The 23591-nt window shown below is 36.0% G+C and overlaps 1 protein-coding gene across 1 annotated transcript in view; it reads left to right on the forward strand.

Annotated features, from left to right (window-relative positions):
* LOC145770886 (uncharacterized) overlaps positions 1 to 23591 on the forward strand; it is a 50162-nt gene that overhangs the window by 23337 nt on the left and 3234 nt on the right. The window contains exons 15-24 of the mRNA XM_082582629.1: positions 234 to 383; positions 577 to 744; positions 4724 to 4851; positions 16385 to 16454; positions 17414 to 17478; positions 18152 to 18298; positions 18952 to 19065; positions 20554 to 20702; positions 21164 to 21319; positions 22975 to 23189. Of these exons, the coding sequence (XP_082438755.1) occupies positions 234 to 383; positions 577 to 744; positions 4724 to 4851; positions 16385 to 16454; positions 17414 to 17478; positions 18152 to 18298; positions 18952 to 19065; positions 20554 to 20702; positions 21164 to 21319; positions 22975 to 23189 (1362 nt within the window). The remainder of the gene's footprint in view (positions 1 to 233; positions 384 to 576; positions 745 to 4723; positions 4852 to 16384; positions 16455 to 17413; positions 17479 to 18151; positions 18299 to 18951; positions 19066 to 20553; positions 20703 to 21163; positions 21320 to 22974; positions 23190 to 23591) is intronic.

Consider the following 23591-nt stretch of genomic DNA (forward strand, 5'->3'; position numbering starts at 1 on the left):
TTCTATTGACCACCCTAAGTCAAGCAATTGTTTTGACAAGTAACTTGTGATTTCAAATAATTCCACAACAGGGATTAGTTTGTTTAGTGTTTAACGTTTGAACGTTGATTGTGAAGCTTCCTGTGTGACTCGTTTCATATTATTGAGCAATGTAAATTTTTACAAACTTCGTAAAGCCTGTACTCTTTTGGCTTACTCCAAAACACTTTTCAATCATTTCTTTGTTTTAACAGTTGCTATTTCCTTGTTGCACAAATTTTTGACTCATCACAGACTAACAACAAAACTACATCTTCTTCCCAATCTTTCCTTGACAACTTGGCATCCACTAATTTATCAGAAGCTGACAGTGGACTTCCGTATCTGGCAGTTGCTGTTAAGCAGTGAGTTTTGTGACCACATGGTTAACAGTAAAGTTTCAGAAAATGGTTGCATTGCACCAAAAGAATTGACTTGTACAAGTAAACGTTTACGCTTCTCAGTAGTCCTTATGAACTATCTTTATGTTTTTGTTGTTGAATTTAATCATTATATCATGCTTTTAAGCTTTCACACATTCCTTGGTACTTTGTTCAGCTTCCGCAAAACTTCTATTCTCATTTCTTTGGGCAACAACCAAACAACGAGCTGTGACGTCAATGATGTGTCAAGTACTACGTCATCAACACGTCAACGACGCAGTGCCACACAAGATGGAGTGTATCAAGCACAAAACTATCCTCTACGTCAGAATCAAACTTACTTGTATGTAAACCACAGATAGGGTTAAGTTTTAATTGATTGAATAATTTTGGAAATTTGAACATTTCAACTTCATAATTTTGCAAATTTCGATTAAAATCTTTTGAAGTTTCACATAGAAATTTAAGATATTTGGTAGCACACGCACCACAAAACGAAAAACTTAAACGTTCTTGTTCATCAGCAACTACAGGCACAACTGTGAACTAAATTTACAGGTACACGCAACAAAAATCCGTCCTTCTAACTAACGTACGTGCAGCTAATAAGACCCGGCCTGTAATAAGGCTCACCCCCTGGATCTCCGTTGTTACAAATATTTTAAACAAAAAAGAAATCGTTTTTTGCTGCTATGGTGAGTTGAAACTGATTGGTAAAGTTTCACAGCCTAAAGTTCAGAACTTTTTGAGTTACGGAAAGTTGAAGTTTGGGGGGACTGAAATTGAGTGGTTTTATTAATTGTCACATAATTTAGACTGCTCTGCAGTAAACAAACCTGTTTGCTTTCCGTTTTTTTGCACTTTATGTGAAAGATATGTGCATGCTGATGCAGTAAAACCAATAAATTTGACCTTATTTTCTAATTAAAGCAAGACTGATAATGATGATCAGACTATGCTAATGTTGGTAATAAGGCCCATGGGCTCATAGGGTAGGAAAATTGTACCGTTTGTGCACCCCTGGCTAAAAAAAAGTGAGGGTTATAGACTTGAGTGACCCAAACAATTCTTGTTAGACCATTAATCATATTTGTTATTGCAATGGAAATATCACAATTTCAGTATCAAAATACTTTAGCATCCCTACCATTATCTAAAATCACCATGTCGCTTTGAAAAAAATGGAGCATGGTGAGCGAAGGGTAGTTGTCTCTGTGTATTTTCCTATTAGTTCTGTGCCTGTGTTGTCGATTAGAAGTTGTTTTGTGGTGTTGTTATTGTGAAAATACACCTTTTCTATCACTTTTGATGCAAATGCAAACCGGGCCTTATTCATAACATATGCATCTAATAAATCCCGCATGAGATTTTTTTATTTTTTTAATATTTCACAACTCCTTTTACTTAGAAACTTGTTTCACATATATGTTGTTTAGATAGACCAAAAGTATCCTTATTCCAAGCTTCGTTTGAAATTATGCAGTATTTACAAAAATATTGAGATTTGAAAATTAGCGGGCCTTATTAGCTCCAGGTACCTTACGAGAGGAGATAAATATGCAACATTTGAAAATACATTTTCTGAATCAATATGAAATTTATTTCTTATAACAGTTTTCTAACTTTTTATGGCTAAACATGGCCACCTGGAGATGCGGCCTGATTTGTCACATTTTGCAGATTTTGATTACAGCTATTGCTAGTGTTTGACTGACATTTTCTGAGATTTTTTTACTTTTTGCTGTCTCCTAATGATATAAAAGCTTTTTGTTGTTTTGGGGAAGCAGTAGCAAATGAGAAAAAGTAAGTTGAAAAACTCTGAATCAGACTGTTATTGAAAAATTAACAGTCTGACTAAAATCTTCAAAATCAAATTTTCTTTGTTTTTCAACATCTGAGGGTGTTAAAACCTAATGTGTCACCTGGGGAAAACAGTAAAAAAAAGCATAACAATATAATTTGTAGAAACATTTATTTAAACATTCGCCAAAAGTTAGCAAAACCTGGAAATTTCTGCAAAATGTGACAAATCAGGCCGTATCTTTAGGTAGCCATGGGCTAAGTAATACAAAGTATTTTAACTTTTGACTACGTATCCTTTACGAGTAATGGTAACTTGGTATTTGCTTGACTTCAAAAGAGCATTTAACATGCAAATGTCTTGTTACCAAAGTGTCTTGCAAAGATAAAACCACTATGTCGTCTTTAGCATATCTAATAGAGTTGTATAATGAAGTACTAGAGCAGTGGTTCTCAAACTGGGGTCCGCGGTCCTTTTGGGGTCCGTGAGACAATTTTCTGGGACCGCGAAGCACCTTGCAAAAAAATTAAAGCGATTCCGAAGAAAAAAAATTGTGGAAAGTAAAAATTTTCAGGCAACTTATTTTCCAAACCATAGTAAGCTGGCTTGGCATCCCTCGACACAGTTTTTTTAAGCCTGGCCTTTCGCTTCATTGTGATAGCCGTTGCTTCGTTTCTATCGCCTTTGTGACATCAAGGAGTGCATAGTGGTGACGTACTCCTACAACACTGGTAGGCACTTTGACATAGGAATAGGACAGTTTTCCTTGCGAATCAGCTGATTTCAGTCGAGCGACTCAGCACGCGATATTTTTACTGATTTAAGTTTTAAATTGAATGCCTTTCCGAACTTTCAGCTTTTTTTAGCCTTAGTCAAATTAGCCCAAAATTAACACCTTTTTAACTTTACTAATTGAATTTTTAACATAAATTTGAGTAAAAAAAGTGAAAATGGCTCAGCCACTAAAAAAATTAAGATTCAATGATTCCTATGTTCAATTTGGTTTCACTGTGATACATTCTGGAGGAGAAGGAAAGCCGCGGTGCGTGCTATGCTGTAAAGTTTTAGCAAGTTCTGCTCTAAAACCTAGCAAGCTGAAAAGACATTTGGTAGCACATCATTCAGATTATCAAAACAAAGATGCAGATTTTTTAAACAACAAGCTAATAGTTTAGTGCAAGATTTGATAGCACTAATGATCAATGGAAGGAAAATACTGCAGGGTTAAGGGCCTCCTACGAAGTTGTAAGAAAAATAGCTATCGCTAAGAAGCCTTACACCATCGGAGAACAACTGATCTTGCTTTGTTGCCAAGTTATTGTATCAAACGTTTTGGGAGAATCTGAAGCTCAAAAGCTGAAGCAAGTGTCTCAGTCAAACGACATTGTGAGTAGGAGAATATCTGAGCTATCGGAAAACATTTTGTCGCAGGTTGTGTCAAAGATACAGAAGTCAATGTCACATTGATACCCAGCTCAAAACATGTTGGATGTAATGCATATAATAATATCAAGATCATATTGAACCAAACGAAACCTAACATAAAACTGATAACACCCAAGCAGGCGCACCCATTTTATTGACGTGTGCACTTTTAATTGCAGGTAATAAATAAATTATTATTTACCGTTTTTGCGTTGATTTGCCGTAAGTTTTCGGTGGACCGTGAGTCTTTGAAAAAATTGCAAAGGGACCGTTCAACAAATTTTTTGAAAAAGTTTGAGAACCACTGTACTAGAGGTAGACTTAACCCTATGTTAGTACGAGCTGTTTTCGTATGCGGAAAGCACGTCACGGGCTTTTTCAGCCCGGTGCTAATTAATCGCTAATAACAGGAGCTATGAAAGTCACAGAGTCAAAATATTTTACAAGATAATAGCCATGTGTATTGTGCGTATAGAAATTAAATTTTTACTCAACCAATTTGTTGAAATAAAGTGATGAAAAAAAACATCAGAAAGTCGATTTTTACTCTAATTTCCTGAAAATAGCTTCAAAATTGAAATTTTTCAATTATAACATAGAGTAATGCTAAACTAAACAAAAATTGCTTTGCTCATAAATGTAAGGCATTTTTGAACGTTTCTACATTTCAAAGTAATTGCACTAACATTTATATTGCACTAACATTAACATAATATAATTAATATATATAACTAGCATTGCACGAAAATGTCTAGCCACCTGAGACGAAATGCTTTTTGTGAAGGGCAGGAAGGTAGAAAAATGACCAGTTTAGGTTTAGAAAATTCGCAAAAAAAACAAACTAAAAGTCAAGAAATTTCAAATTTCTTGCTTATTTCCTTCTAAGAAATATTTCACTCCTAGAGTGGGACGTCCTCATAAAACCCCGTGTCTCTAGAGATAGGGTTAAAGTGCTAATTTCTCACCAGGAAAAAGAAATGATGTTTTTAATACAACAAATAAAGCTAAAAAGGGCACACGTCAAACCTATAAAAAATGTTCATTGATTTGAAATATTTATTATTTTCTTGATTCGTTTTTTTGTGCTTTTTTTCAGAATTTACATTTTATCTACAACACCTTCATTCGATGACAAAATATCATTTGTATCCAGTGACGTAACTATGGTTACCACTAAACCTTCACCAACAGTGGAGCCAGTTCCAGTTTCTGAACAAAGCTTAGGTAAGACAATTTGGAACAATCATTTTGTTCATATGCATTTGCAATTCTGCAAAAGGGTAAAGTCATAACACATTTGCTCAAAAATTCCATTTAATGTAAAGTTTATTGTTATTTTGAAGTTATCATTTTAAGAGCACATTGCTCTTGAACAAATTTTTAGTTTAGGTGTTTTATGGTATTGTTGCCAAATGGCGCAGAAAAAAATATTTTCTTCAGCAAAAATTTTTAAACAACATTCAGGTTAATGATGTTTCAGGTCCATTTATTTTGTATGGGCAAGAAACCTAAAAAACAAGCTATTAAAATGCAGAATTATGTCAAAAATAATAGATTTGCAGTGTTAGTCTAAACATGGAAAAACATTAACCCTTACAAGGTTGGGCTCCTGGAGTCTTGCTCAGCTTGGGGGGGAGCTGTCGATTCTTCTCATGCTTTAGGAGTGATATCTCTGTTATTTTTTTTAGGTACGGTTTCAAAATTTGGGATTCACTTTGTAAAATTATTCACGCTAAGCATATCCAAAAATTAAAACTATGTGAATTTTAAAACTGCTCATATACGTTGAAATGTTGAAGTGACTTATGACTTTTGGATTATTTTGTGATTAAAGCAATTGTAGCGTGAGTTTACACATTATTTTTTGGTAGAGTAATGAAGAACATGCATTGCAATGTTGTGATTAAAATTTTTCTACATAATCTCAATTTGAATCTATGTTTTCCATGCAAAATAATAACTTTTCCCACGCTCAAACATAAGCTCGATCCTTGACTAAAAGAACAATGCTTCATCAATTACATGCAGTAATGAGATTTCTGAACGCGCGTCACACCAATTTGGATTATGATCTTGTGACCTCGGTTCCAAGAACAGTAACTCCTACGCTTTATTAACAAATGTAGACCAGCTGAAGAAGCAGGGTGGCGTTTATCAAATACTATTATGTAATCCACCAAACGAATGGAAGATCATGCAACAAAAAACGCGGTTGAAATGCAATGTATTGTAGTTGCAACAGCGTCTCTCAATGTAAGTTCAATGTGAACTCGGCTACATACAAGGCTAGTACTAGGAGTAAGATTACCCGACAAAGTCGATGATGCTCTATCGTAAACAGAAGTCAGAAAGAAATTCAAAATAAAACAGCTACGGTTCATTAAAACGTCACAACACTTTTGTTCAAAAGGAAAATCTGTAATGCCTCCGGCAAAACTGGTCATTTTCTTGTGGATTCAATAAGCTCTCTAAGATTCAATACATAGGCCACACACTAAAATCCAAACAATATTTAGATTTATTCAAAGTAGTATTTATTATGAGTCAAATCATTGTGAACCTGGAGAAATACTTTACAAAGAATTAGCTGCCTAATGGGCGTTTATGCGATAAAAATGTCAGTTTGGCAGCAAAAGATTGATAAGTATTTTGATTTGGTTTTAGTAATATCGGAATGCAGCAATTGGCACAAGGCTCTAGCAGCAACGTTTTGCAACTTGATTCAATGTTAAAGCAACCTGTGTTCTGTCAGGTTATGTACACACAATTTCAGAAATAATTAGGAATATGCAATGAGGCACATTGAAGTTACAAGTGGCTGCACATTTACAGATCGATAATACGAGAAGTTGAATACAACGCTAATACAATCATTTCGACGTGGATTCAACATCGCAAGACGATGTAAACATGCGCGGGTTTGCAATTAGATTACTTCTCTTCTGTCCTTGTTTGTAAAAAGTCATAAAATCAGTCGTTGTGTCCGTGCTAAAATTCAGCTATGTTCAAACCGCATTATATTGATATTTTCTAAATAGAAAATGGATTTATAAAATATGAATACAATACTGTTTCAGCATATAAAAATGCTGAATTTTACATCGAGTATTACGAATAGTTTTATGACCCACTTTTTATACAAAAAAGGATAGATGATTTTGATATGCAATCTAATTGCAAAACCGTGCATGTTTACAAGTATTCAACGTCTTGATATGTTGAATCAACGTAAAAATAGCTATCTGTCTAAAGAAAGGAAAAAAGGAAAATCTTTCATTGAGCGCCGCGTTTTATTTAGGCTGTGGTTGAAGCCAAAGTTTATAAAACCGCAATCATTCAAACAGTTTATTCTGCGCAAAAGCAAGCTTGACATACTCGTATGGAATGTGCAGGGCATAAAGGCTTTTCACAGCACTGACATTGGCCACGGTTTTTTGGTAGTTTATTTTTTCTCTGGCTTTAGCACCTTCTCCCATAATAGCGTGTTTGCATACGTCGCATCTACGTCGTGTCAACGATAGTTGGGGCAGGGTGGCCCTTCTGCCGCTTGGAGTTGATACAGGGGTTGTTGAAGGTTGTTTCCCTATTACTGCTTCAATCTTATGTATGGTGTGATAGTTCAGGCCCTGGAGAGATCGTGACTTTATGAATGGCTTCACGAGTTCCATGGCCAGTTCCCAACTGAAGTCGAAGGATTTTCGCTTCCGTGGATCAGTCCCTTCATTTAGTGCTAAAACTGTAGATGCGTTGACGCGGCAAGTATCCAAAAAATAAGCAAACGCAGTAGTTGTCCACCGTGGGGACTTCGCTTTGCACGTGAATGAACCCATCCTTTGGTCGATGATATCAGTGCCACCCTTTGTGAAGTCGTAAAGCTCATAGAAGCCTGGTTTCTTTTTGCAGTCATCCTTGGTAATCCCCAATAGAGGTTGCATGGTCGTCAACATCAACACATTCCGCATGCCAGAACTCTTCGTTTTTACTACATAAGAATGTAGGCTGAGATCAGCCTCACTCGTCTGCCAATAAATTTCGTACGAAAATTCCTCCCTACCACTCACTTGCTTCACTTCCAGGGGTATTTCTCTACTTATAGCGTTGAGGCTTCCCATTGACGTTATACCCCTGTCAAGCAACCACTGCGCGAGTGGTATGGAGGTGTACAAGCGGTCATACGAAATATTCCGACCTAGAAGGTCACCGTGTTGCTCCAGGCTCATCACCATTCCTTTTACCACTTCTTCTGTTTCACGAACGTAAAAATGAAATGGCTCTTCCTTCGGTTAACCTGAATAGACCGATGCCGTAAATGTGTATGGGAATCTGCTGGCGTTTACCGACTTGAACAGAAGGCCATATTTCGAAGGCTTGTTTGGATTATATTGCTTGAAGGCAATTTGTGTCCTCATGGGGTATAGCGTTTCGTCCAACGACAAGTAGTCACCTGGAATGACATGTTTGCCGCAGTTTTCGTTAAACATTTCGAAAACAACTCGAAATGCGGCAAACCGGTCATTCTTCCAACGTTGCGGCCTAGTATTTTGGTCGTCGAACGAAATGTTCGAAAATAAAAATTTAAAGCGATTCTTGCTCATTGTTGCACTAAACACGGGATGCCCTTGCAGTTGATTGAACAATACATCCGTGGAATGACCAGCCTGTCCTAAAAGCCCCCGAAAATACCCCAATCCAATAAAGGCCAGCATCTCCTCGTTGTTGGTTGGGCCAAAATAGCAGTACCTGCTGTTATCTAAAATTCTCTCTGGCAATTGAGAAATGAGTGTGGCAATTTTTCTATTTGTTTCTTGAACAATAATGTTCAAAATGTATAAAGAAGAAAATAGTTCCCATGCTTGCCGAGGAGTCTTGGCTTCTTTGGCTTCTCCTCTAACACCAGTCGGGCCAGATATAATGTTAGCTCGGCCCCTTCTCCCATTGTGCACCGGCCTCGCATTAGACCAAGTAGCCTAATGCTGACGTCGCCCTCTTGTCTGTTCTTTGGCTTTTCTACAAAAGTTGTATAAGACTTCAGTGTGTCGGGAAACTCAACATCATCGTAGTTATTCATGTCGAGAGAGGAATCTATACTGTTCACTGGTCTTTTGATGTTATAATCCGTCGTGGTGGCGCAAACTCCGGTTGAACATCGCCATGGAAGGTAACTGGTCGTCAATCTCGATCGGAATTGCTGTTGCGAAAGTTGACGGAGAAGAATCTGCTTCTTCATCTGAATCGGAGTGCCATAAATCCTCCAAATCATCCGCCTGGCTTTCGTCGTCAGAATCCAGTAAAACATGTTGCAGTATTTCTTCAGCACTGAATCCTTGCCTTGCCATGTTTTATTTAAAAGTGAAAACGAAGTAATATGTTTTTATAATGGCGTTAAAATACTAAAAAATACTAAAGAAAATGTATAATGAAACAAATTGTTAGTTACATACAAACTAGTTAGAAAAAAACTGTTACACATAATTATAGAAGTCAAGAATAAACCAAAACTTTGCAATATAATAAATTGTCAGACTAATGGTAGTAAAAACAGAGAGAGACTGTTCACCAGGCATTTATAATATAGGCATAAATGCCTGGTGAAATTGTCAGACTGTTGTCAAAAATTGTGAAGTTTTGCAATCAGAGGGCACTTTACATATTTACTGATGATGAAACTATATGAATATTATGGTTATCTATGGTGATTCGGATTAGCTTTTTGAGCAATGCTTTCGCGTTTGTGATAAGTTACACGTAGAAGGGAAATCCAACAGGCGTTTGCACAATTTCGTCGTTTAGCGATGTAGATTCGACGAAAGCGGCATAATAATTAGTAGGCCTATCTGGTATCAATATTGGCTGTTTCTGCAATGTTGCGTTATGACCATGAACGCCATGTGGCTTGAAAAACAACATTATAACGCTGCATGAAACCATGTACATGAAACTGATAATCTATCTAATAAAATTATCTCTGATGTAAATTCAACGATTGGGCAATAGTATGTCTCAACGAAATTACCAAATATTCCATCGTTTTGACGGCTGGAATGCATTGTAGAACCTAAACCGAAAAATATAGATTCGCTGTTCATCCATAATTTTTGATATTGTTTATATGTTTAGTGAAAATAAGCTGTCATTCTTGTTATTATATTAAAATGATAAGACCAGTTTGCGAAACGTCTATATTACCATGAATGCGGTTTCATCTATTTTGATTGTCTCTTGCTGTACTCAGGCAAGTTGTAGTTATCACAATCTAACTTTTCCCAACTATCAGCACTATATCTCGATGAGCATTTGTGTATTGTGTGAAAATTTCGATGGTGTGCAAAAATCAAATATTGTTTACAAAATAACTCCGTCTCTTAGAATATCCCCATATGTCACATGAACAAATACTTTCCTGACTTACAAATAGGCCTAACTAAGGCAACAAAGAAACATTCTACTAACGGACAGTTCAGTGATAAAAAAATCCAAAAGTTTGATATTTCTTGCAAATGCAAACAATATAAGTTTTTCATAATAAGATGAAGTTCAATAGCATTACAAGAATTCCATCACCATAACTCAAAAAGAACCTTTCCATTACTTGGGTTGACCCTTGCGATTACTCCGCATATGGGTTATGTTATGTACTACTATAGTTCACCGTACAGCCGATTGCCTAAAGCATGAAAAAAGTTGCATCTGTCTGCGGTTATAAGTTATATTTTTTTCTAAATTCAACTAAAACAGCTATTCGCATGATGAAACAGTTGGATAAGTGCCATAAATCATACTATGTAATAAGTTTGTTTCCCTATAAAAACGCCTGCCTGCAAAATGATACCATGTTCATAAAAATTACTAGATGTACATAACGCAATATACTTTATGATATTATATTTTCTGATTATACATTTCCAGTTTTTGTCACAGACTACATAATGGAATGCTTACTCATTCACTTTCAATGTAACTGAAAGTAGTTGTTAGATAAAACCTATATATCACACACGCTATCAAGTAAAAGCGTTCTATTTTACATTGATTCGATTGGCTCAATATGAGATGGCTACTTCTAAACTACACTTATGAGGGCAGAGTCTGCAATTAGTTTTTGCAGGTGTTACCTACTATAAATAATGCGATTAATTGAATACAATTCTCACACAACTCGGCCAAATCGTAAATATGTCTACATTGTCTAGACAATCAGCGCTGACATAATGCTGGATGATGCATTATTGTTTATTGAATAATTTAGTAAATATGCGTAACTTCATCTGTTTGTTTTTGTGAGACGAAACTGGGAAGAATGGAAATAGAAATAGATAAAATAAAGGTATTTTTATTCAATGTAAACGCGTTGCCGCGTGTCATTATCTAACTAAAATATCTCTCGTTGCTGCGTCGATTCACCGTTCTCTGAAGTCACGTCCATTCGACAATAAACGATTTCTTTCATGCATTCTCAGTTCAGGTTGGCAGTTACCCGCTTTTCCGTCGATTCAACGTTGCAAGACGTCGCATAAGTTCATATCTTCAGTTTGGTAAACGGAGATAAGATTTCATTGTGACTTATATTTCACATGAGACAACTTGACAAGTAAATACACAAGTTTTCACAATTTATGACGAGTTATAGCACATGGAAACAGTGGCGCGGGAACTATTTTTCTCTAGGGGGGGCCGAAGCTTCCGTAGTGTTGTCAGCTTCTGGGGGGCTTCGCCCCCCAGACCCCCTTATGCAGGTGAACTTTAAGAGCGGGTTGTAAGAATTCGGTCCCTTCCTGTGCAAAAAACGACGCCAAAACACACACTTTGTTATTGTAACAAATGAAGAACGGTAACAACAAAGCAGCTGTTCAGGAAATCAATATGAAATACGCTTCCGAAGAGTGGTTTTCGCTCAAGTGTGTTTTCTATAAACTGTGTCATGAGTTCTTTGACATCGACAGTGTTTTAGAGGACATAATCATGTTTTTATTTGCGCCCATTGCGATAACATACAGTACACTGCGATCACAGATGCAATACGACAGGAAGCAGCGAAGTGACATATAGTTTTCAAGTCAGCTGCTCCCCTTAGTTTGGCTTGCCTGTAAGTGTCTTTCGCCGAGACACAGCCGCGTGCTCTGGAGCGGTGTCGAACCCACGTCCTTTCGAACGTCGCGCAGATGTTCTCACCACTCGGCTACGCAGCCGACGAATGCCGATGACTACGCAGCCGGACATACATCAACGCAAGATGAGTAAGTCTTTTTTGTGTCATTGAGCTTCTCAAGCATGTTTTCAGGCGTTTAGAGCAGAAAAAGAACGTTCTGATGATGCAGCTGAAATCGGGAGGCAAAGACAGAGCTCCACGAATTTCCGCGTTTCTTTGAAATGATCTAGTGCCTGGAGGTTTAGTTGCGATATTATCTCAGCAACCTTTTTAACAGAGTTTGCGATTTTTCCACTTACAACATCGCTGAGCAAGGTAAGTTGCGTTTTTAGGCGATCTTTTCTGATGGCATCGGGTAAGCTGATCTCAGTATCAGACTTTTCGTCACCGTTTGCACAGCTCAGAAGAGCCTTCTCTCTGTTGGCTGCTGTAAGCAGATCCGCCTGGTTGAATCTTTGATCAAGCTCAGCTTGAACCAAATTAAGGGCTTTAATGTATTGCCGTTTCTACGCTCCTTCTCCCGCAGACGACAAAGCATCCGATTCCTCTGTATTTCGAAATCTTACTGGAGTTTTACTCACTCCGGGATCTTTTGGCGTCTTTAGGTTATTAGCAGACGTAAAGACGTTCGCTGCTTCCATAGGCTTGTAGCCTAAATGGATTCATATTTTCTGAGATTTTTGATCCGTTTGTGGAGAATGGTGATGGATTCTAAAGCTGTAGAAGCAGAGATCTTCTTGTTTTGGAGCTACCTTGCGACGGCTTGTGCAGGCTGAAAAACTTTACCGCTGCAGGTAATCGCAAAATAAGGTCGCATCGTGCGTGCTTGTTTTACCAAGCCGAATATCTTTGTACGTGCGTCTCCTCTCATTGCACTATCTTCTGTCATGTCTGTCAGACATTGCAACAGGGTAGGGTTGCACTTAACAACACGAGCGAGGGCAGAAGCACCAACGCACCAACGAGTAGGACACAAACCCAGCAAATTGCAGGCAACTTCATTGGAACCAAAAAGTGACATGAATAAATATTTACGTTTAGACGATTCACGAATTACAACTGCAACTGTTTAAACGAAGTGGGCATCGGCAACAAGCCTCACCTCCTTTACAACGTTATGTACCTTAAATTGTCAGAATTTTCTAGGGGGGGCTGAAGCAATTATTGAAAATTCCAGGGGGGGCTGAATTAGCTCCAGGGAGGGCTGCAGCCCCTTGAGCACCTCTACTTCCCGCGCCCTTGCATGGAAATGTTACGCTACAATTGCTTTGCGAGGTACTGCATTGCGGTTTAGTTTATCAGTGACAGTGAACCTGGTACAAGAAGCCTCGAATATATTGATTCAACTAAGCCGCATCACGTATAAACGTGGTGGAACGATCGTCATTTTCACAAAAGCGTGATGTTCTGGTTTATCCTACACAATTGAGAAGCACATTGCATTTGAAATCTTTACATGTCGACTTGGAAATAAATGTTTACAAGTATATGTGAGAAGCTTTGGGAACATCGACGCCTTTTCTGCTTTTGATAGTGTGTTGGACAAAAGGAAAGATTTGAAACCAAAATCATAATATGTTACAGCGCAGCTTCTACAGTAGCTAAATTTCAAACTATTCATAAAAGCGTTGTGGCCCAAACAGAGCAATCTAAAAACAGTCCACAACGTTGAATATGTCACGAGAAATGAAAGTGAAAGAAACAATTCGATCACTTTCAATACTTATCTCACATTTTACATCAAATCTACTTCAAATGACGCTGAGTCATTGCAATAACGTTGTAGCCTATGCTTTGTTTGATTAAAAGGACATCATTGTCTGCGAAAAACAATTGTCGCTCTAGATGCATTGGCACCAAGTCTAATGTTTAATTTTACGCAATTTCAACCACAAGCGACAGTAACTCATCGTATCAAAGTTGAAGCTTTTCCTGTATCGAAGTCGCTTATAAGCCATTGTGAGAACAAAAGGTCCACGCATACAGCCAATTCCCTTCACGCTGTGAAACAGTTCGGATTAACGAAACATGAGCCAAATTAATTACTTTCGTCCAGCTGGTGGGAAAATTTTGAACAATAGAATATGAAACATTTCAGAGGATGTGTTGAGAAATGCCTTATATCTCTCAATTTATAACATTTATTCTCTCAAAATTTCAGCTCAATAGAGGTGAATAAAAGTTAGGAAAAGTCAAGAAATCTCGTAGTCGCAGCCTCAGTGGTTTTATAGATACAACTGTTGATGCAAAAAGTTGAATTGACAGCCCTCCCCCCCAACCTTCAAAGAGTTAATTGATATATTAATCTAAAATGACCTTTATAAATCTTGTATAAACGTTTGTATTTTAGTCGTTTCAATTTCAAAAAACTTGAAATTTAACATCAAAATTTTCACAGTATTTTTAATTTTTTGATTTTAAAACATCTTAGAACTTGGAACTGTGAAACCAGTCCGCAGAAGCCAACTTTTGTTTTACATAAATTCAGTTTGAGAAAGAGTAAAAAGAAAGACGGTAGTAAATTCAAAAAGTGTCTTTTTGGTCAAAATTTGTCAAATCACTTTGTTGTAAACTTTTGAAAATACAAGAATCTTCGGACGTATTCTTCGGAAAATCTGATCTAGAAAAATTGCGCATGAGCTTTTTTTCAGTATTTTAAAAAGCGTTTGTTTGTTGCATTTCCAATCGTTATGTGTATACAACATATACATGGTGTTGTCTTTATTTTTTAACACTGGTTCATTTCTTTGTTTCCATTGTTTCACTTAATCAATTGGTGTTAACTCTAGAACGGCCGAGGTGTCGAAATCGACACTTTTAGAAATTTTAGAAACACTTTCAAATTTTCAGTAGCTTCCAAATTATGCTTACACTTTATAGTTCAGTATTATTTTTCTAAAAAATCTTTTGATGTTATCTACAATGTGCGGATATACCTCCAACGACCAAAGTGTCGAAATCGACACCTTATAAAAATTGAATTGTATAGAAAGATTTGTAATGTATAAAAGAGTTCCTGTGTGAAAAAAACTAATTCAATAGTTTTCACACTTACTTATAGCGTTTCTCATGGTAATTGTCCAACGCCCGGCTTGATGTGTGCCATTGCTCGGCTTGATTTTAGGTCATCGTACTGAGTTTACAGATACCTTCCACAAATCGATCAGCGATTTGCAACAGATAAGTTTATTCATATTCGAGAGCCACCGGAAGGACTTGTTGCTAATTGCATCAACCATTACACTCCGGATTAGAGCCTGCCAATCGATGAACAACTATTTCCAATGAAAAACAGATGTCCTTTTATCGTGCTCATGCCAAACAAACCAGACAAGTTTGGCATGAAATTCTTGGTGTTAACCGAGGTTCATTCCAAGTACGTGTGCAATACCGTACCGTACTTATCGTACCTCGGAGCTATTGCAGGAGAGCAACGAAATGGAAGGTTTCTCACCGAGTATGTAGTGATGAGGATCACCACCAATTTACACAGACAAAGCGCGGGTACAACGTCACAGCAGTTAACTTCTTTACTAGAGTGAATCTTGCTGGTTTGCTACAGGAAAGAACTACAACCATTGTTGGAACTGTTCGAGCTAACAGTAAAGGACTGACAAAGGAAATGACCAAGGGTGGAGGAGAAAGATTTTCTAGTAAATTCTTCTACAATTCAACGAACAGCTGCATGCTTGTAAACTATCAGTGCAAACAAAAGAAAAATTCAAATGTCTTTTCCACTATGCATGACAGCCCCAATATCGATGCAACAGAGAAAAAGAAACCCTCTGTGATCCATTTTTATAGCGAGAACAAAGTAGCAGTTGATGTGCTTGATCAAATGGCAAGAAAATACACCACACAAGCAGCAAGCAAAAGATGGCTTCTTTCAGTTTGGGCAAATATGTTAGATATTGCAGCTTTGAACTCTTGGATTATTTTTAGAAAACGTTCCGGCAGCAACATCAGCCGACGTGATTTTATCCTCCAGCTCATTGAGAGCTTGAGAATTGCTCATGTGGTGAAACGAAGGCCGACACTGCAGAGAGAAAAAGAGCAGGGGCGACCACCTAGAAAACGCATATAATGTGATGAACATTATTGCAAAAACAATACAGTTACCATTTGCAGCCACTGTCGAAAACCAACTTGTGGGAAGTGTGATAATGGTGACTGGAAAGTCACAGAATGCAAAGGCTGCACTGCGTAAAGTGTTTGTTGGTTTGTTTGATTTTTTTCTCCTAAGTAAGAAAACTTTGTGCTATTTTTATAATAATTATGTCTTCGCTCTGTTGAATTTTTAGATCATCGTACAGAGTCAAGATACAGATACTGATACAGTCAAGCTTCGAACTGATCAAAACCTGGTAGCCTACGTCATAATTTTCGTCTAAAACCAAAAAATGAACAGCGCAAATAGGTGACAAAAGTAATAGGCTAAGTGCTTAAGACAATTTTATCACTGTAAAATAAGACGAACTCTCACTGTTAATATTGCGAAAAAATAAATTTTTTGTGAAAAGTGTCGATTTCGACACCAGCGGCCGTTGGAGGTATATTTTTTTTTCGGCCTTTCTAATAAATCAATTTTTTTAACTACGAAACCTCTTGCAGTTTGGGTAGCAGCTCCCGCTATTCTGTTATTGCTGGTCGTCATAATACTTGCATTGGTATTTCATCGTCGGTGAGTAGATTATGAGCATTCTGTGAGAATTATCAAGTTGTTTAGGTGTAGTCTATTTAGAGTTTAGTCTATTCAAGATGTTTGTTGAAAAACACCCCTCACCTCTACCCAGGGTGTAATAAATTGTGTGGGTGTAGTTGCTGAAGTAAAGGCGGCCGAGAGAAAGGAACTGGCCACCCTACTCTCGTTATAGTGCCAAAGGCTTAGTCTAATGAGAACCTTATCTTCTCATACCCGACACTTGAATCAAGTATGGGACTCACCTTTACCTTTACCTATTCAAGATGTAGTTAATTTATGTCACTATAATAATATTTTTCTTGTAATAATCCATCAAAACCTCATTAAATAAACTTGTCACAGCAACAAGGATAATATTTTCAACCGCTCTAGTAGCAATCCTTTGTAGGCAGTAAAGGCTAAGCCAAAACAAAGACGCTTGTTCATTTGATCTGGATTTTTAGTTATGCATCGTCTTACCGCATCAAATGTTTGCCTCCTTTAGAGTTTAGACCATCGCGACTAGCTCGGCAGAAGATCAAAAAAGTTAAAAAGTTGTATCTGCAGAAATTTCACTGCCTGCGCTGTGTTTCCACTGAGAAACCTATTCCATCGCACATACCTATTGACCACCCACTGTAATTTGACTTTATTGTTGTATGTATTTTAAAAAGTTTTGTGTATTGATATATTGTGTCGAGGAGGCAATAAAAAATATACACCAATAACTGCAAACAGCATGAAAATTGGGTCATATTTGATGAGCATTGAGGTTTATTACGTTCAAGACAAACGGAAGTAGGGAGTAAACTTTTGGAAAGGTTAAGGTGTTGTTGTTAGAAAGTGATAGAAATAGATTTAGAGATTGTTTCATCAAGCTATAATGCGTACACAGTCACATCAAAAATCACATCAACAAAAATAAGATTTGGCATAATTTATATTTTCTTATGTTTTAGAAGAAAAGTTTCATCAAAGCCATCCGCGGAGTTGCGTTATCATGTTTGTGATGATCAAACAGGAGGTTAGTAGGTTCTCCCCTTGTTGCAGAAGGAAAAAATAAAAAAGATGCTGAAGTTTTTATATAAAGAGATAAGACAAAGTAACTCCAGCTGGTTTAACATGATGTATTACATACACAAATATAACATAATTAAAAATAAACTCTAGCGTTTTCGACACGTATGTGTGTCCTCATCAGGAATTACATATCTGCAATATACATAAAATGAAATTTTACACAAACTGAACGAGTGACACAGGAATAATTGTTTGTCAAATGCCTGTAGTTTACACCTCATGTGATCTGTTTCCACCGTATAATTTACTTGTAATCATTCCTGTGTCACTCGTTCAGTTTGTGCTTTTCAGTCTGGAGTGTCGTTAGTATACAGTTACAGTTATAGTGCAAAGTCAAATTTACCTTACAATTTCATTTTATGCATATTGCAGATATGTAATTCCTGATGAGGACACACGTGACGTGTCGAAAACGTTAGAGTTTATTTTTAATTATGTTATATTTGTGTATGTAATACATCATGTTAAACCCGCTGAAGTTACTTTGTTTTATTTCTCTATGGTTCAACAAAGCAAACTCTCTACCAAAGCTTTTTATATAAAATAATCAAATCTTGATTCTATGTATTTGTACGAATAAACTTTACAGTGCATTATTAAAGCCACAACTTTTTCAGACAAACCACAAAAACCTTTGGAAATTCCCATTGAAAATATTACAATGTTGAACAAACTAGGAGAGGGGCATTTTAGTGAAGTTTGGAGAGCAAGAATTTCATACAAAAATTTTAATTTTGTAGAAGCTGCAGCAAAAATAATAAAAGGTAAGTCTGTATGCTAGGATGTGCTTTTCTATGAAAAAAAGTTTACAGAAATTATCCATTCATACCCATTGTTCTGTTTATGCAATTATGATAACAATCAATATAATATGTGAAATGTTGCATTTCGTAGTCAAGCAGGAAGTTGCATCATGGACTCGCATATCTTTGTTTGTATTAATGTACATACAATCGTGAGGTGTGGAAGGGAAGACTTCGTTCTCGACAGACAGACAGGCCATACCCTTGACATGATGATTAATTCATGGCCTGTATCATCAAAATTGGTTGATGTGCTATTTTTAAACCTAATGCAAAACCAACAAAACATTATGAAGAACTAGACAAATTATTTTTCCACGTAGTGTGATATAAACATCTTGAACAATCAACAGTTTTCGTAAAGTAAAAAACTATTACGACAGCACTGCATCGCTAAAGAAAATTCCTGAAATTTATTATTATGCTTACCATTTTTGACACAAAATAAATGTCAATACAGTTAAATTAGAATAAGTGAAAACAAATCTGTGTACAAAGTGTAATACAATGTGACTTAACAATTTCTTTATCTTTTCACGAATAACTTCTGATTTGGTTTGCAAACAAACACCTCAATTACACATTTTTGACAAAATGAGTGTAATTTATTTTAGGAGCTCAACTCACCGCTCATCAACATCAAGAATTCGAAATGGAATTGGAACTTATGCACCTGTTAGGACAAAATCCATTTGTCATTCAACTTTATGGGATCAGCCAAGATAAAGGTCAGTAAAAAAAACAAAATAACCTCATATATGTTTGCTCATATTTCTATAATGACTTACTCATCTGAATCGTTAAACATTTTAAAGTTTTGAAAGAGTTAAAATTTGTTGAAGCTTGACTTGTAACAAAAAGTTGAACTTTAAGAAAAATGTGAACACTTTAATATAAACGACGACCTTTTAGAGTACATGTTAATTGTATGAGTACATGCATAAAAGTGAGACAAAGTCCAATTTGAAATTCTTCTTCTGTTGCATTTTTCCAATTTGAAATTCTTCTGTTGCATATCGCGATTTCGGGTATTGAACCCTCCTCAGTACAACTTTATCAACAGCATAGTACAGTAAAATTTACAGCAGTTCACTGTAAAAAAATGACTAAAAATGTTATGTGGTTGCCAAGAAACAAATTAGTCTACGAGCAGTAATAAAATTAATTTTATAATAATTTTATATATAATAATATAATTTGCATAAAAATTGTCATTATTTCTGCTCGTAGACTAATTTGTTTCTTGGCAACCACATAATATATTCACTGCCATCAGATCACGTTCAGTCGTTACCGACGCTTATAGAAAAGACTGCGTTGTGAGCGGGCTGATAAAATTGACCTCAGGTACCCAACAAAATAACACTTGAACGAATAGATTCTAACAAACAGCGACTTCAAATAAAGGGCATTACTACTGCGCATGTCTAAAAAAAATAATTGAACAAGAAAAAAGTCACTGAAAAAAAAATCAAACAGGCTGAAACAATATTTCTATAAAAGAGAAGAAAAGCGATGCCACTCCCAATCCTTCCCATCATATTAAAGCCAAATGTCAATTAACTATTCTGTATTGCCAAATGTTGTAATAAAAAAAGATACTTCTAGGGTTTTAAGTCGCTGTTATTATGATTAAAAGTGGAATTATGATAATTTAGCAGTGATGGTAAAAAATTGCCAACACTCATAATGATGGAGAATAAAAATGCTACCAAGAGTATGCCATGCTTAGTGGGGGCTGGAAAGTTAGCACCACTTACTTATTTCTGCTACGTAATCCAAATATTCATCTACCAAGCATTAATTAAGCTATCGCAAAAAAATCAGAACATTTTAGCATTATTTGATTAATAGGTTGACCAATTCCGTTCTTAATTATTTTATTGTTAGGGTAATGAATTTCGTTCTTCATTATTTTATTGTTAGGGTAATGAATTCCGTTCTTAATTATTTTATTTCTGTGTTGATACAGTATAAGTACTTGACGTATAATGCAAACTAAAGCACTGTTGTGTACAGTTCAATAAGTCTTGGGCGAATGAGTAAATGTTATCAAACCTTATCAAACGTTACCACAAACAACAGCTTTAATATTTTAAAATGGTTGTATATTTGAAGTATTGTTTTTCTTTAATATTCGAAACACATTTTATTTTATTCCTACCATGTAGCTAAAATAGATTGTTTATTTACGTTTTCTGTGTTTTCAACTCCAGATAGAAAGATAGCTCTCACAGAGCTTGTCATGAACGGAGATTTACATCAGTTTTTATTGAAAAATCGTCCAGTGCCTTCCAAAGATTATGAGCCAATGAACCCACTTGGAACCAAAACAATGACAAAATTTTCACGAGACATTGCATCGGTTAGTGTTTTGTTGGATCCCATTTTATTCCAACTATTGTCTTATTAATGATTTTTTGAAATGTGAATAGAAAATTGGTGTTGCATCTCAACTATATAATTTCCTACTTTGTGAGCTCTTTCGACACTTCAATTAATATCCACTAAGTAGCCTACCAATTTGTTTATAAATTCTGAAATGACAAAGTAACATTTAACTTACACTGTAATTGTATGCAGTTGGACACTCCTCATCGAAGACATTTTTTAATCCACTGATAAAATGCGTTGAATAGTTGACATGCATTATGTCATAGCATGGGAATATTTGTCTGTTAACTTCAGTAACCAGGCCTCAAAATTCATCGGCCTAAGCACTCTACGAGTTTGGAAAAGTTGCAAAATAATTCTTGTTGTTAGTAAGAAAATTTTTTTCCCAAAAACAAATTTAGGCCTACTGTTCTATGCTGCAATACTTTTCAGGGAATGGACTTCATATCCAGTATGAATCTGGTCCATCGTGATCTTGCATGTAGGAACGTATTGCTGACTGAGGAACTTCGCTGCAAAATATCTGACTTTGGACTTTCTCGTCAAGTCACTGAGACCGAAGGAGTTTACGTCAAACTTAACCTCAAAGTAACTAATTATAGAATTTCAACCATTGTTTAGGATGAGTGTAGTTTTTCAAATTAAATTTGAATTAAAAACGGCGACTACTGCACGGTAGTTGTAAATAAAAAAACAAACAAAAAACAAACACCATAATCTATAGATCCAATAAATTTCCAGTCTGTTTATCAACACACTTGGCAAATGGTTTGAAATAACGTATCTTTCAAAGTTTCGAATTTTTGATGCATCATTTAAACCAGGGGTGACAAACCTTTTTGCGGTCGCTGGCCACTTTGTCAATTACACATGAGTTATCGGGCCACGCAATTTTTTAATCTTAACTTACTATGAAATCCTTTAGAAGCGACTCAAGATATTATTCATGAAAAGGAACAAACGGCAGATGAAAGTAATAAATCTCACCCAGTTGAAATTATCTTACACAGAATCGAAACATACAACAGTAAAAAATAAAAACAAATCAACTTGAGCAAAAAGGATAGAGTAACAGTACTTGCATTGATAATGAAGACAGTTTAATTTTCGAAGCGTTTACTTTCATATGAGTATGATTTCTTCTCTTTTTGGCTCTATCCTTTTTGCTCAAGTTGACTAAATGTTTCGACCATTATGCTCCGAAACAAGAAATCAGTTAATGAAATTTTTTTTTCAAACAACAAACAAAAGCCCATGCGCATCATACAGCTGATGCTATCTAATGCAGCATGGAAGCATACTGTAAAATGTTAAAAAATAACATTGAAGCATCGAATTTTTTTGCTTAGTGGGATTTTTGGAAATTTTTTTGCTTGACTAAGCGTTCAATGTTAGGTCGAACAGACGATGTGGCAACTCTAAACTGCATACTAAGATTTTCATCTGTCAGCCTCGATCATTTCACAACTTTAGGCTACCTTATAGCTTTCCTATTTTCTAACTTTAAACCCTGAAAGTTAGTGTTTAGGGCAAGAAAATAGCAAAGGAAAAGTGTACCAGTGAAGGCATAAAACAACTTTGAGATGTCTTTTGTCTTTAATGCATGAGCGATTGTCAAATTGTTTTGCGGGCATCACAAAATTCTTTGACGGGCCGCAGGTTCGTCACCTCTGAATGATCATATACAAACACATTTTATAGCTTATACGTGCTATTTAATAATAATAAGAATAATAACAACATTTAGGCTATATAGCGCCACATCCACAGTGCAAACTATGCTCCTGGGCGCTGTACATGACAATGGTGATAAATAATACGGTACTTTCAGTCATAAGGTTCAGTGAAATAAAACGTTTTTAAGCAAGTTTTAAATTCATCAAAATTTATATTTCCTTTTCGCTGTATAACTGTATTCCTGTGGTGATTTTTGAGATTTTTTCTATTTTATTGTACTCAGTGCATTTGCAGCAAACAGAAAAATTCTTAATTTCTTTCACTTAGTTTAGATTATTCAAGAAGTTCAGATTTTTCTTCAAACGTTTACTGCATTTTGAAATAAATGCTTCCTGTCTTTTGTTAGCATCTTGGCCTCAGTATTGCAGAATTTAATTCGATATCAAATTCTATGTGGAGTTTAAGCGCAAAGTAAAAATCTAAATTTATTGTTTTTACAGTAATTAAGTTTTACTCAACTTCATATGATGAAAAGCATCACTGAATTTTTTGTAATACCTTCTTAGAACGCAAAACTTCCTAGCCGTTGGATGTCACCTGAGGCGTACTTCGATCAAACATACACCAGTGCAAGTGATGTCTGGTCGTTTGGAGTGGTCATGTGGGAAATAGTGGCATTTGGTTACACTCCGTACAAGAAGTTGAATGGAAGGGAATTACAAAACAAAGTTGTAAAAGAAAACTACAGATTGCCTCAACCTTATCATTGTCCACCTCAGTTGTAAGTTTCTTTTGTAGTTTGAAACTCTGATTTTCCTGAGTTGCCAATGTGTTCAACTGTATATTTCACAATGGTATTGCTATTAAGAATCAAATTTTAGCAAGTCATCCATTTTTTAATCTTATGATGCACAACCGTTTCGCATCCCTACTTTTCACGACCAGGGTTAAATTGACGTTATTGCATTGTTAACTAGATTTGGCTTCTGTATTCGTCAATTGTTCTAATATCGCAATACAAAATGATAAAACTGGGTTTAATGTGTAGGGTTGGTTTATTTAAGTATAAAATATAACATATTTCGAACACATCGATGGGTTTATGTATTGTACATTTCATTCACATTTGAAACAAGTCACCAGTGTGAGACTATGCTCAGAGCTAACTGCTTGAGCTTTTCAA

Source organism: Aplidium turbinatum, chromosome 5 (genome assembly GCF_918807975.1).
Source record: "Aplidium turbinatum chromosome 5, kaAplTurb1.1, whole genome shotgun sequence".
In the NCBI taxonomy this organism is placed as follows: domain Eukaryota; kingdom Metazoa; phylum Chordata; class Ascidiacea; order Aplousobranchia; family Polyclinidae; genus Aplidium; species Aplidium turbinatum.